This window comes from Poeciliopsis prolifica, unplaced genomic scaffold (assembly GCF_027474105.1).
Source record: "Poeciliopsis prolifica strain line A6 unplaced genomic scaffold, Auburn_PproV2 SCAFFOLD003, whole genome shotgun sequence".
Lineage (NCBI taxonomy): Eukaryota > Metazoa > Chordata > Actinopteri > Cyprinodontiformes > Poeciliidae > Poeciliopsis > Poeciliopsis prolifica.
Genome location: NW_026562378.1, coordinates 6,068,924 through 6,084,523, shown reverse-complemented (window position 1 = coordinate 6,084,523; position 15,600 = coordinate 6,068,924). Strand labels below are relative to the sequence as shown.

The 15,600-nt window shown below is 41.5% G+C and overlaps 1 protein-coding gene across 9 annotated transcripts in view; it reads right to left on the bottom strand.

The window, feature by feature from the left end:
* The window catches only part of magi1b (membrane associated guanylate kinase, WW and PDZ domain containing 1b), a 132,188-nt gene extending 119,618 nt beyond the window's left edge, over positions 1-12,570 (bottom strand). For 3 of the 9 annotated variants that reach the window (XM_055024749.1, XM_055024763.1, XM_055024760.1), the window contains exon 1: positions 11,646-12,570. In XM_055024749.1, coding sequence (XP_054880724.1) covers positions 11,646-11,943 — 298 coding nt within the window. In that variant the 5' untranslated portion in view covers positions 11,944-12,570. The remainder of the gene's footprint in view (positions 1-11,645) is intronic. The other 6 variants (XM_055024715.1, XM_055024736.1, XM_055024723.1 and 3 more) reach the window with 5 other exon arrangements.
* Between the last annotated feature and the right edge of the window lie 3,030 nt (positions 12,571-15,600).

Below are 15,600 nucleotides of genomic sequence, written 5' to 3'. Positions count from 1 at the left end.
TCCTGGAATAAAGTCAAAATAAAATTCCATGAATCTCCAAACCTCTCAAGACTACATTAGGAATCCTCAGCCCTCTAATGCTCATTCTGGAGTTCGAAAAGCACTCCCAGGGAGAAGGGAGATAGACTCCCTCTAATGAGTCACGGATCTCCTCTGGTATCTGTTCCCAGTGGGCGAGATGTCCAACACACAGACTGTGCGGATTGCGTCGTGTCGGTGCAGTGACATCTCTCTCTTGGATCTGCAATATCAGCTCGATTTCTGAAAGATCACACCATTGCAGGCCTTTACTGGCTAAAGTGGTGATTCATGAACTGCCAGAAGCAGCTTATAAAAGGGCTCATCAAATGCCATGTGGTAAAACTGCTGCGAAAGAAACACCAAGGAGAACCGTGATGATACTGTAAATCCATCTCATAGTCCATCCAGCGTCGTATTTTCACATGGAGCAGACAAGTTAGCTGGATTCTAGACAAAAATACGACTTTAAAAAGAAACAAACAGTGACACTCAGCAGACACCTGAGACTAAAACACTAATCTCAGCCAGAGCCAGCTATGTAAACACAGCATTCCTGCACAGAACAGAACGGAGGGGAACCAGCAATGAGGGTCACAGAGGAGGAGAATGAAAACTCAAGACCAGAACCCTGTATGTAAACTTTATGAAAAGCATCCACTCGCATCTGGATGCATGCTTCACCCCCACGTCAGGTTTCTTCAAACAACAAAGAGCATCCATGTTTTCACGTCTGCAGCACTGCTGATGGGACGCCGGCATGTGACAAATGGATTTCCACCCCTTCCCACACGATCCTGTTCATTTGGCCTCGACGCACAAATAAAGATCACATGATGCCCGCACAAAAGCTCTGCGAGCGGCACTGAGGAGAGGTCAACCGGGGTAGAAATCGGCTCACACGGCCTCCATGAAGAACAGAGACACAGTATGCAGCAAACAAAGTAAAAATAGAGGCACGATGACAAACCTAGAGGGTCCGTGAAAAGTCACGATGTTGACGCATCGTGTTATTTACATATGGGCATCTGATTAGACTGCTGACAAATGAGCGCACTGCTAAACCCTCTTGATTATCAGCTACTCAGTTTTATGCAGTTCTGTAAAATCCATCCACAAATTAAGTGAGATAGTATTGAAAATAAAAGTTCCATGCAATGGGATTTAATTCAAATGTTTTCTGAGACTCCTATCATAAAAAATCCTCTTAAATGAGTAATTGATTGTAAAACCGGAGCTAAAACGATGTATTTAATATTTGTGACAAATAGTGCCCTGTTCAGAGCACCAGGTTGTTCAGAAGAGACTGCAGGAGGTCACGTCAAGCTAGGAATCTGAATCAGTCATATTTTATAATGGTCAACCAATCCAAACAGGGATTGAAAGCAAAGTTAACATGAATTGGATCTGATTCAGAGTTTAAAGATACAGCTGAATAAAATCGTTCAGGGTTGCAGTGATAAATAGGCTCCGATATCCTTCATTTCTTGATGTGAAACCAATTTGAGCTGCTGATCTTATCTACCTCCTCAAATGTTTGAAAATCAGCAAAAGTCCACTTTCTCTCTGCCCTGACAGAGCTGACTGACAGACCCTCCCACCACATCTGCAAAATAATAGTTATCCAAGAATTGTCAACTGAGCAACATTTTTTTTATTTACTTTTTTTAAATAAAAAAAATAATAATAATTTGAATTGTACAAAATCCGAATCTAAAGGTCAGGCTGCATCTGCACCCCAAAGTTGAGTCCAATAACCAACTAAATCCAGGAAGATACTCAACCATAATGAAAATAACTTATTGGCCAGAGTTTCAGGACTTAAGAATTAAATGATTTGTTTGCAGATGCAAAGCGGAAGAAGTGGAAAAGCATAGGATTAAATACTTGAGACATTTCTGAAACTGACTGTAATTTACTCAATAGCTGCCACAGAGAGTATTTAGCAAAAAGGGGACGTGTAACCCTGACAAGATAAAGATTTGCCCAGGTTACAATAAATGCATAAAGTGGATTCCTCTCAAAAAATGCATGTGGTTGATCTCAGGCTACAGCAGAAATTGGTTTTAAATCCATCTGTATACTTTTTGTATATAAATCAAAAGACTAACTCAAAAAAGGACTTATCTTTGTGTCACATTCAGGCTCAAACAGAGCAGATGAAAGTAAGAGAAAGCCATGTATACTCCTATCTCCTCAAAAGTAGAGAATTAGCAAAACTCTGCAAAAAGTCAAAGTGGGAAAATTACCATATATAGTGCCGTTAGAGTAGATCTAAGGTTTTAAATCAAACAGCCGTCATGAGCCGCATTTATGTTTAAAAGAACATGTGCAAGGCAATAATTTTAAACGGCTTTAAAGTTTGAGGACGTAAGAGAGTCTGGAGGTCCAGCAGCAGACCGCGATGTGAGGCATGTGATGGAGTAATCCCATCACAAATCCACTCGCCAAAATCTCCCACCAAGATAAAGATGGACACCAGCGACCTCTTAATTAAGACTCAATTCTTTTCCTGTCTGCTAATTAGCCTCTGCTTGTCTAATTAAGATGCTATCATTAAGCTGCCGCGTTTCATTCACTGTACTCCACAGTTTTAGAGGTGAAAAATGAGGACAAAATCTTTCTATTGTAGCATTTCAGCCGCGGCAGCTTTGACCTTTAAGAGTTCATAAGCATAACGACCTTTACTTTTTGTTACACAATCCTGCACAGACACAGTGCGACAGTGTGACCATGTCGCCGAGATGTCAAGCAACATCAAAACAGTTGAGGAAGTCAACCTGCAGATGTGGGGATTTTCTTTTCTCCGTGTCATTTCCAACCACACAGGCTTCAATAACCTGGTATGTGGATGCAATGTCTATAATCAAGGACACTGTGAATACTGAGCTTTGTGAGACCAACACCATTCAACATGAAGAAAAGCAAAAGCAATTTGTCAGGAAATCGTACTGAATCCCGTCATACAAACTAACCCCTGACTTATTTTATTCCAACTTTGCTTGAGCCGTTTGCATTCAGCAGAAAACTATTTTGATTTTGAACCAACATTCAAACTTTACAATGAGTGGAAAAGCAACTTCTTCGTGAACCGTCTCTGTGACCAGGTAATCAGAGATTCAACCCTCTCATTCAAATGAGACAATTCATTTCAGTCCAGATGAGACAAAAAGTAAAAACTCATTCTGAGAGATTGACCTTCTTGTCTTTGGAAAAAATCAAGTCTCTTTCTTTCTCATACTTTCAACCATAATATCTCCTCTGACAACGACCGCTACCAGCAGAGCAGTTTTCAGAGCGTTGCCACACCCTGCAATACGCAACTGTTGTGGAATGACCAGTTTAATTATTTGTTTCATCGGAGGCTTGAACAGACATTTCCAGAGGGTAGCGGTGTGAAATAGCTGTCCCACAGTGACAGCTATGACATTCAAATGACAGTACGTCGGTACAAAATGAAGAGTCTAGTAAGAATGGAAAAGAACAGCAAACCCTGCAAGCATAATAGCTACTTCTAAGCAACTCTCTACTGTGGCTTTTTCTGTGTAAATCCTTTTAATCAAGACTAGACTGCTCTCCAAACCTGTGGATACTTTCTTGATTTTTCCTGCGTTTGCTTGTGGATGCGTGTGAAAAACCTTCCCAGACACATCACATAATGGGTTTTATGTAGACAGACCCCCGTTTGGCCTTGGGTGGGGTTTGTTTAAAGGTAAAGAAAGGAAGGAAGCCAACCACAGGAAAACAGGGTTTGAATTAGCATAGAGAAGAAAACTACTGGGACTTAATAAAAGGCTGACATTTGCTATAAAAAACAAAACAAAGCTACTTTATGCAGGAGTTTGGTTCTTCCCCAAAGAAGAAGCTTCTTTTTGTGGAAGAAAGTCTACTTGCTACGGGTTTTAGTCTCAGCTCTATTAATAATGTCCACAGTCACTATAAATCCCATCATGTTGTTTCAGTGTCATGCCCACAAAAGGCAGAACTGCATCTCATCCAAGTTTAACAGAAGTACAGCCGACAGAAAGACTCTGACTCGTCAACCCGTTTAGCCTGCAAACACACTATTTGTCTACTCTACACACACATCATTACCATCTGGAAGCATACATGTAATATCTTTTAAAAATCAAACAATCCAGAGAACAAACTTGGTGCATTTATTGGTGGTCCACTACAGGAATGAGTAATGAGAACTGGTGGGCATGTTACTGGGATGATTACAAAGTTCACTGGTAAAATAGCAAACAATAAGCACAACCATGGCGACACATGAAGGCGTATTGGTGACAAGTATTAAAAACTGTTACTAGTGAGCAATATATTTGAAACTTCATTAGTTGGCTAAAAACATATGACAGAAAGCAAACGTAGCAAGAACTGTGAGCACATAGGCTGCTGAATATTTCTCACAGATATGGAGAATTACTTCATATGACCATTGATGCTCACAACCAGTTTACTTATAATTGGGGGAGAAAAGTGTGTCAGTGGCACACACAGAGGAAAACAAGTGTGTTTCTACTGAAAAGGTAAACATTTCTCATCCAAATTTGCAATGTTGAGCAATAAATAATAAAATATTTCATACCTTTGTCCCAAATTGCCTCAGGAACCTAATTCAAATATTTTTAATATAAATATATATATATTTTATAAAAGAAGGCCAACTAGGAAGTTTGTAGACATGTTACTGCACAAAACCTCCTGCCCCTAGTATATGTATAGGCATCAACACAGAGAAGAATTTCTCAGATGCATTGAGAAATGTGCTTCTGAGCAGAACTAGTCAACTTTCACTTTGCTCTATCTACTCTTACTAGTGTTCAGGAAAAAAAATTATAAATATATATTTTTTTCTGATCAGTTCACATTGAACAGAACAGAATGAAACAGAACAGAATAGAAAATAACAACTTATTGTTCCTGAGTAAGGTTATTGAGGTTTACCAGCAGCAAAGTGACAAGCGGTGCTCAGCCAAAGCAACGCTTTTTGGTGTTTGGCTGTTGTCCCCTAGTAAAACTTGAGGTTAGCTAATTTCAGTGTTTAAAAACTGAATTCAGAGAGAACAGGTCAAAAACAAGAAACAATTTTGTCCGACATGCTGAGATGTCTCTGAGGCTGCATAAGAGATGGAGAAAGACAACAAACAGTAAGGCTTAACGGAACGCAATAAATGAAAACAAAAGTCTACAGCTTTCCAAGTTGCATTTTCTTTCAAATATTTTACATAAATATTTGATCTAAAAAATAAACTGCAAGTAAGCAGATTTCTTTTCTGTGAATAATTTGGAGCTATGTTCCACAGAAAAAATCCTTTAGTGGGTGGATCCACAACTACTGAACCACAAATAGGCGGAGGTCCACTGTACTTTCAGTATCAGGGATGTGTTCAAGAAAGGAAATTAGAGGAAGCAAATAAATGAAAGAAGCTGTATAAGCGGGAAAGTGTACTTCCTTGAAGCGTGTCTGCAGTTTATTCAGAGAAAGAGAAATTCTTGAAGAGGAATCTGAAATGGCCAAGATGAGCATTAGCAGATCAAAGCTTTATAAAGAGCAGACATTGAAATTTGACCAGAGAATTCTGATTGAAGCAATTCCCGGGTTTGTTGTACCTACTTTGCCAAAAGGCCCCGATCTGAAAGCAATACCAGTATGTGTGTTGCACCCAGTCTGATTGCCATAAAAATGTCAGTCATTATGTACATTTAGGACTTTTTTCAGGCAATTTTTGGAAAAATCTTCAAAGGGCATTAATTATTTTATTTTATTTAACTTAAAAGGGAACGATTCAGTGGCTCCCCCCGCCACCCCACTAAGCTCACTATAATAAATTAGTTGGCCTTTCTCCGCCTCCGACAGAGTGTGTAACTGCAAGTGCCAAGTGTGACCAATTCCTATTCACACTCCATCTAACAGCCTCCACTCAAGCTAATTAGGGAGAAAAAGACGATTCTCTAGTAAACAAGCGAGGAAACGGCACACATGTGTGATTACCTCCTACTGCATTGGTGAGGCAGCATTTCATGGCCTATTTAGTTGCTAACTCACAGTCCGTCCAGTGTACTTAATCTCAATGCTCACAATGTACTTGTTATACACCATCTCTTCTTGCACATTTGTACAAATTAATTTCACACACGCACACTGAAATTAAAGCCGGAGTTGATTGTCCAAAGTTGTCTACGAGGAAGGAAGTAGAGTTGGTGCGTCGGAGAACACGAAAGATGGAGGAGCAGTCGGGGTAGGAGACACGTCCGACTTCCTGCCAAGAAAAGGAAATAAACACTTCCACAGTTTGACCCCGTCGCAAAAGACATTCATCTAAACAGTCAGGACTGAAAGCAATGACGGTGTTATAAATATGAGCATGTAAGCAAGTCACGCCACCATTTAAAGTAAGAATATTTCATGCTTCTTTAAATTTATCGCTACCAAGGCCTCCTTTATCACACCAGCTCTATATCATAATTTAACTCCGAGGTAAGTGCACCCCGTATCTGAAAGCTGCAGCTCAGGGATTCCCGATTGGTCTGAGAGAGATATGGCAGCCTTTGCGTGAAGAAGACGTCAAAGTCTAATGTGCCCTAAAGCGTGGTTGCAAATCTTGTTCTCCTTTTCCAGAAACAACTCCCATACACAGAGCATACCTCCTGCCTCAGGGAAACAGGCCAGGTCTGGGCTACTGGGTCATGATTCAAGGCTTGAAGACACACTCATCCATGCACCGGCATCAGTGTCGTCATCTCCAGGATACCAGCACATCTGCTTTACATAGTGTAACCATTTAGTAACATGCGCCTAAGCTAAGTGGCTAAATGTACCTTGTTTTGAAACAATTTTCAACCAACATGAAGTGGTGATTGGTTATAAAAGGTGAACAGAAATGAGAGGTGGATTTTCAAGTTGTTTAAAAAGTAAATAAAAATTGTGGTCTGCATTCCCAGGTCAAACAATAGCTCAAAGTCAGAAAGATTTGATACAGAGCTTTGACTAGGCCAATGTAGCACAGGGGCTTAGCTCCATCCAACCTCACATCTCCTATGACCAGCTTCCATGAAGTTCCTCCACTAATATCTTCCACAGTGTTCTCAGGACAGTGGGATATTTTAGTTTTCTCCAACACAAACGATTTTACGTGTAGGTCATGGGATTAAATCCTCCCATTCCAGAAGGGAACATATTTTTCTAAAAATGGACTGTCGGTTTCAAAAACACCCACAGCTCAGTATGGAAATACCACACTGAGTGCCCGTGTAAATGTTGTTTAGTAAACAACGTATTCTTTGTGGTGCAAGACAGTTTATGGCTATTGATTTAAAATACATGGCTTTCAAGCTCTGCTTTTTAAAAATCTCCCATTTCTAAGTCAGCCCTTTTTACCAAGTGATCACTTGTAGCACAACACGAGAACATGAACTGTATCAGGCCCTTGGGACTACAAGTGCATTTTTTGCACTTCATTTTATTTTGGGGTATCACAACAAAAGCGGCTGAATACAAACAAACCAACCGGTTTGAGATTTAGAGTTTTAAACGAAACTAAAAAGACGATTGTGTACTATTTTGAGTTCACATAAAGTCCCAATAACGCACACTGAAGTTTGTGAGTCTAAAATAAGACAAAGTTCAAAGAATGTGAATATTTTCAGAAAGTATTGCGAGCCTCATCATCCAAAGCCTTCATAGATTATCAATATAACCGTAGCAGCATGGAACTGACCTGGTCTCAATCTGAAACCTCAGTTATAGAGTTAGCTACACCTCACTCTACTCTACTTATTCAGCCGACCGTCTGAATGTTAACGTGAACTAGATTTCTGTGTCAGACTTTCAAAGGAGTATAGGGATAACAGATTATAACATTAAATTAGAACCAAGATAGTTTTGTTTTTGTAGTTTTTAAATAAAAAAAAACACTATTACGTTGATAGAATTTCCAAACTACAAACTACCTTCTTATGGATTCACATCAGCAGCAATGATTCAGATCCATCTTCCCCACTCTGTGTGCTCATCTTCATGGATACCAGGAGTAAACACTGTAATCTCTGCAGAAGAATTCAGTCAACTCAGACTACAAATGCCTCTGTGTTTGAGTGTTGACAGCACACAGGAGTTTGCCTTGGCGTGCGGTCACAGGTCAGGAAGCGCCGGCGTAACGTTGCTAAGCTCATGTCTCTCAGCAGCTCCGCGATTGCAGGCGACGCCGCCGCACCTCGCCTCACGTCTCACCTGATTAAAGTGGGAAAATGGCACAAGCTCCATGTAAAATTAGGTCACGCAAGATTTTACAGATGGTCCTAGCTGCCAAGCATGTTTTTCCAATCAGGGCTGATCAGGGAGGGAAATTCCCAGACAGCGTGAATTATTAAAAAACTGGAAATGGAATCTCATGTGGCGCTGTGACACTCGACATTCCCAGATGGGTCTCTCAGATGGGGGGAGAAAGAGTGGTTCGGAAGGCTGGGGACTGATGAGACTTCTGATTGGCTCAATCTGGGGACAGAGTTTCCTCCTATTGTCACACGCTGCAGGGAGAATGAGAGGGGGGGGATGCCATCACATCTGGGAGATTTTTCACGCTGACTGGTCCTCTGAACACGCTACGCAAACCAAAGCATCGGAGATTGAAGGGCTTTATTTAAAAAGGAGCTTGCACTTCAAAGCATAAATAAGTAAACATTTAATAGGCAAACAATTTGTCAAAACTCAACTCTGCCTGAACGCTAAATGGGAAAGAAAAGTTGAAGTCACGACAGGTTTCTGCTGGAAAGGCTGAGCTAAAAGACAAATATGACAATTAACAAATCAGCCATCTTTAAAGACGTGTAGAAAGCAGAGATCTGCACCTCAGATAAAGACATGCAAGACATTTTTATTGCTTAAACTGAAAAATAAAAACTTGATTTTTTTACAAATTATAAGAACTCCATTTATTAAAATGAATAAGTGCAATAATTTGCTAATTTGATGGAAGTTTTTGAGAATCCCCTTTACCAATTTCCTTGTGATGTCCCTTTTCTCTTAGTGCAAACTCTTCAAAATGAGAAGGACAAACAATACATACTTTTCAGGAAGGATAAATCTGAGTCAGTATTTATAAGTCAGCCAAAGGCAGTTCATGCAAAACTGAAACTGACGGCAAAAAAACATTGATACAATAAATGAATGAAAATCACTTCCTAACACATCAGATACATTTGCCTAGACATAAACCTTAACTTTTGAGACTTCCTTTATCATTTTTTGGCTAAATTGGCTGGTTTTGAGTCTGAAATGAAACCCTGATTCCTCACGATTTGTTTCAGACAATTCAGTGTGGCAGACATTTGTTTTTCTTTTCCAAGTTTCCATCCACCACATACGTTCAAACGATTTCCCTGATCCGGGCCACTCTGTCGACTGCATCAGCATGTATAGAACAGGAATGACTGACGGTCATCCTCCAGTAGTCTCGTTGATTGTCACAGTCCATTGTTTGTGTCTTTTTTCTTTTTTTTTCTTGTTTTACATACGTGACTTGGTTCTGCTGCTGCAACACAAAACACGTCTGACGAAGCTGAAATCCTCTGACACCTTTAAAGCCAAATACAATCTGGAATGAATGATTTACTGGTTAGCAAATCACTTGTGAGAAAAGAGGAAACATTATCCGTCCTGTTCAGCCTTCAACTCAAGTACTCCGTATCGCACAGCAGCTCGGAGCTGCTGTAAATCAGTCAGATTAATGTAGAAGCCTCTGGACACTGGCCTTTAAAACTACCTGTGCTGCTTCCCGTTTCACCAACAACAAGAAAAAAAGCTACCCAGACAACATCACCATCCATTGCACATCCTAACGAGAGTTGCAGAAGAGAAATAAAAGTTGTGTCACAGGAGACGATCCCACCGGGTCCAGCAGACGCTGCTGCCAGCGTTCACAGGTTAGAAATATGTGCGACCGTCCTTGAGAAGCTGTTGCTCTTTTTTTTTCTTCAGACGTTGGTGTGAGCCAGGCGGGCTGCGAGCGTTCTATCCAGCGGTCTGCGTTGCCATGTTGGGAGGCTGTCAGCGCGGCTCAGTGTCAAGCTTTCCCTGCTCTGCTGAATGAGGCTGACCATGAACGAGCCAGGCTGACCAAGATGCCAGCCTGACCAAGATGCCAGCCTGACGTTCGCCTTCCCCGTTGGGAAGCCTGGCGATGTTCTGTTTTGGTGGTGGAGAAATGTTGCCAGTCAGCTCTGCTTGAGGAGAGCACACTCAGGGTTCAGTGGAAATACTCATGTAACGGGAGGCGATGGTGTTACCGTTGTTCGCAGTGCAAACTGGTTTAACTCAAGCTTAGTGACTCTTTCAAAAGGAAAAGCTGAAGCAACAAGCGTGAGTGCAGGTTATTCCCCCTCTCCCGGTACTAAACAGGTGGAACTTCTCCTGGGAAAATCACTTAAGCCTCATCAAACTTTATTAGCATGCTAATAAGTTAGCCATTTAACCTGTAGTTGCTCTTCAGCGAATCTAACGAGTGAGTTTATGCACTTGTGTTGTACTTTTTACTTGGAAGAATCTTCTTCAAAGTGAAAAAGTCAGGGGTGGCACTAAAATGTTTTGAATGGCAGCAAGATGGGCTGGTAGACCAAAACTGAAAGTCTTCAGTGATCTTACGGAGTAGTGATTTATACAGAAATGGCTGGAGTAGAGGAGTGACGGATTTAAAAGTGGTCCAACGTGAAGCATATTAGCATAAAAGCATTAACAACAACAAAAAATAAATAAAAATGCAACGTAAACTCGGATGTTCGGCCTCACATTTCATGACTGGTTGGACACAAAAGAAAAATCTACTCTAATCTATTCCCACTCAGTTATTGCGCCATACTATAAAGAAAGAGGCCAAGCTGACGAAAACAACCTTCAGTGTGGAAGTTTGTATGGAAAGAAGACAACTCCGAATTATCCATTTTCAGCAACGGTCAGATACAATTAAGTCAGAAGAAGTGTAAGGCGCCATTTAAAAGGAAATTGCGCCTTCTGCGGCGCGTCTGAGGTGCATTAGGCTCAAAGTCAACAAGATTTTCAACAGGTGATCTAATAACGTACGACAGCAAAGTTGCTTGTTTTCTGACTTTTAAATCTCTGTAATGAAACATGATGGATCTGGACATGTTAAGTCACTTTGGAAATCTCAGGGTTAGGGTGAAATGTTACAATATTCTCCAGGAGCTACAATGCTTGTTTTAGTCAGCTAACGTGCTAACTGCTGATATAAGACGTTTTATACTCTTAAAAATAACATTTCAGGGGAAAAAATGGAAACAAGCCTAAAATTTCTGACCAATGTCTCTGAAATAAATAAATGCTGCAATTTATGAAAATTCATTGTTCTTTTCATTTAAAATGTGGAGCGTATGGAAGACTTTCTGGTTAGTAAAGGCCAGCAATTTAAGAGATAGGCGCTGTCCCACCCACCACCCCACCCGCACTATCCATAGGAGCGCCACTGCTGAAACGTTTAAGTCCAGTTTTCAAACACATAATGTGTTTGAAAACTATTTAGAAACAAATTACTCTACACAACAACCCCCAAAAAAGCCTAAGACCGCATGCGGACTTACTCCCTCCGCCGCCGCCTCCTTCAATGACCTACCTGGCCTCACAGTTTTCAACTTCACGGGACTTTTGCAGTTCTTTATCAGCGTCTGCACGTCGTACAAAGGTAACCCCGAAATGGAGAGGTTCTCCACCTCCAGCAGCAGCTCCCCCTCGCTTAATTTCCCGTCTCTGTAAAACACCAGGTTCTCGTCAATTTGGCCAACGTAGGCGAACTCCCCGTGCTCCGCGCCGCCGCGCAGGGACACGTTCAGCTCTCCGCGGGCGTCCTTCCCCACGGAGCACTCGTTCACCCTGGAGGTCCAGTGGTTCTTCTTCAGCGCCGGGTTGGTCATGGTGATGATGTGTTGCTCGGAGCCGACGCCGAACCGCAGCGGCTCTCCCGCCGGCCCTCCGCCGCTCAGATGCGAGAGTGAGTAGTGAGCGGTGGGTTTCACAAAGTAGATCCGAGAGAAGCGCAGCAAACTTTCCTTCTCTTCCACAGAAACATCAGCGCCTCCCGCAGCTATCCTGGGTCTCTCTAATCAAGCCATACCGGTCCGGTCCACTCTGGACTTACTCCTTAAAGTGCGCGCGCCGCTCTCATCACTTTAGTGCCCCTTTGCTGGAGTCATGTTGTATCCCACTTTTCTTATTTTATAATCCTTAGAGAGGAGGAGGAGGGGGGATTAAAAAAAAGCTTTAACGTGTTTTCTCTCCTGAATCAACTCGATGTGGGTTTGATCTCGTGCGTGTCAGGCTGCTAACTTCCCTGACGCGCGTCCCTCCCTCTCTCCCGTGTGCTCGCCTCAGACTCAGTCCCACTCTGGGCTCCGCAGTCATGGGGAAGCCTGGCCGAGCGCGCTGCGTTCAAGAGCGGTGGGAAATTTTGAATTCCGTTTCGGGAGCAGAAAATAAATCCCCAACGTAGTGTGTCTAAATAAAATGATTATAATTTGATGATTATTATACATTTGACATAAGAGAGAAAAATTAATTAGCACAAATAAAGACAGATAATACAAATCGCTCTCTACTATTTCTAATTTTATTATTTAGCTACTATTTTAATTCAATAAGGACTTGAGCTGATTTAATATTGTCCGCTCATATTTTATCAATATTATTATGTGTGCTATTATTATTATCGTTATTATTATTAATCACCTGTCATTTCTGACCATTAATAACAGCCATGATCCCTGAAGTTCCTGCAGTAAAATCCTTCAGTTTCTTTAAAAAAACATTATCAATTCTTCCTTGTCAAATAGATGACAAATCAGTTGCATCCACAGATGTATTTTTTTTTTTTTAATAATCTTAATAAACCCGATCAGAGGTTATCGTCCTCATGATGATGAATCGGAGATTGCGGTCGGATAATAGCAAACTACTAGAGAAGAGCAAAATCATTACAAGGACCGAGGCTTTCTTTCATTTGGTGTATTTCAGTGTCAAAAAAAATTTCACAAACATAAAAGCAGTTGTTTATCCAACTTGTAGGTGTCAACATTTATCATCATTCGCTTCGAACAGATAAATCCCGTCCACGTTTGCACCTGAACTCGTTGCATCCGTTGTGACTGACGGGGTCAGAGGTCACGCTACTCACGATGTCAAGCTGGAGCGTGAATCCATTGGATAATTAAGTTCGAATCTTGCAAGTGCGAGATTTTTAAAACGCGCTTGAAGGCAACAGGGTTCCCGTTTGGCGCATGCGTGGAACTACGAGACCCCAAGAGCTGAAATGGCTTTGCAGAATTAAAGGCTTCTGCTTGCTTCTTTAATAAAGTCGATTCAGATCCTGTGATTCTGTAACTTTTTCTTTTTTTTTAGGTCAAATCAATAAATATGTAATTGTAAAGCTATATTGTATGAATGATCTGTCACGTGTTTGCAGTTATGCAATTATGGCTGTGGAGAGAGTATGTCTCTGATGGGTTGATTTCATTTGTCTGACTCAGCTGCTCAGCAGTTATTAAACACGTGGGCCGCCCTGTGCGGACTCTGGCACTTCAGGTTAAACTGGCATTGCTCGTTACCTGTCGTGTCAGAAACTCCCTTCTCATTTGGTTTGTTTTCGTCCATCACGTCACGCAAAAGGTCTCACGAGTCAGAAGACTGTAATAGTTACAAAAGCAAACCTGTCTGGAAAAATGTCATCTGAGAAAAATAACCCCCAAAGAAAGGGCTAGAAAGTCAGTGGGACTGTGAGAAAGAGCAGCTATGCAATCGGGTTGGACCGCACCAAGAAAGGATGAAGGAGGACAGTCAGACAGCTTGAGACAAAGAGAGACACAAAAGAGATGAAAACGCGGCTGGAGAGGATCACATGGGCCGGGCCTCCCACCTAGGGAACAGCGGATGAGCTTTTCCCGGCCTAAAAACAGCAGCCAAGCGCTCCTGGGAGGGCAACCATTGGCCTGGATGACAGGAAATAGTAACTTTCCCACATCTCCATTCATTACCGGCTTCTCTATCATAGAACCCGCAGTCCTGCTCCTGTCTGTTCAGCGAAACTCCGGCTGTGGGGCGAGGTTCGAACAACAAATGTTCCTGAAGGCGGGAACGTAAAACACAACAGAAGACACGTGTGCCATGAATTATGAAGGTCTACATCCATTAACTGAGCGACATCAAACGACACAGGCCGAACATCACTTTCCCGACTTTAACATAAAAAATAGATTAGGCCGAGGTAAGCTGTTAAATGAAGGCAGACAGGCTAAGATGCTAACCTGCTCATCAAACTGGGAAAGGGAATGGAAGACGGGCATCCGGACCTGACGGCACCACCAGGCTCAGGTGTTCTGGCTTCTTGCAAAGTTAAGAAAACATTTTGTCTGTTTGCTGCAATGTCACTTAACTGCTTTAAAGTAATTATTTGCAGTGTCTTGCAAAAGTTTTTTTGTTGTTTTTTTTCCCCCCACATTTTGTTGCGGTACAGTCACAGACCTACATGCAATTTTATTGTGGTTTTAACAAAACATAGATAGTAACAATGAAGAGCAAGGGAACACTTTTCGAAAGTGAAAATCTGAAAAGTGTGGCATGGGTTTATAATCAGTACATTTTTTGTTTGTTTGTTTTGTTTGTGCTGAGCCTCTGCCACCTTTGTAGATTTTGAGAAACACATTTTTTTCTCCTGATTTCTCTTCATGAACTTTCCCAGCCTCAGTCAGATTGCAGTGAGGGAACGACAACTTTCAAGTTTTTCACCTCTGACATTAATGCGCCGGTCTGATCCAGATGAAACCTAAACATCAGAGCCCTGGAAATACGTCTTATGTCACACGTCCGAAGTCTCACATCGTAGCCTCATCCACGATTTCACCCAGCATCGTACATCCATCAACTCTGGTCTTGTACATTCAGGTTTAAGGTGTTTTATTACAGTCACAAACCTGTTTCCTCTGACCGTAATAATAGCAACATCGACTGGTGAGAACTGAAAATCAGGGTCATGGCAGGGAGGGCTTCTGACTTCAGCGATTTAGAGCTCATTGCCAAAGAGAAATCCTCAAAATGTCAAAGAAAACATGCAAAAGGTTGATCAGCAAACATGAGAATGGCTTGATTTCTGCAACGCCTCTAAAGACATTTAAGGGTTTATGTCCACCTTGAAATTAGTGGCAATGATGTTTCCGGACAGCAAATTGCCAGTGACAGCTTTGTTGCTTTTTTTAAGAAAAACCTTTGAGACTACTTTGTGTTGTCAGTTCGGGTTTAGTTTAAGTGATTCCTTGATCGAGGTCAGGCAGTCATCAAATGTACCGAAACAGTCAGGCTAAATGTAGCATCACGCAGCATTTTTAAAGTCTTTTAACTGTTCATTCAATCAGCTTTTTGTCACCTCGTCATATAAAATCCCAATGAAAAAAAATCTTGCGCTTTCTAGTTTTAATGTGACAGAATGTGGAAAATTTCAAGATAGCTGATCAATTTTCCAAAACGAGCATCAATGTGCTTATTTCCAAATGGAGAATGTCGTTGCTCTTTGTAACAATGAAACA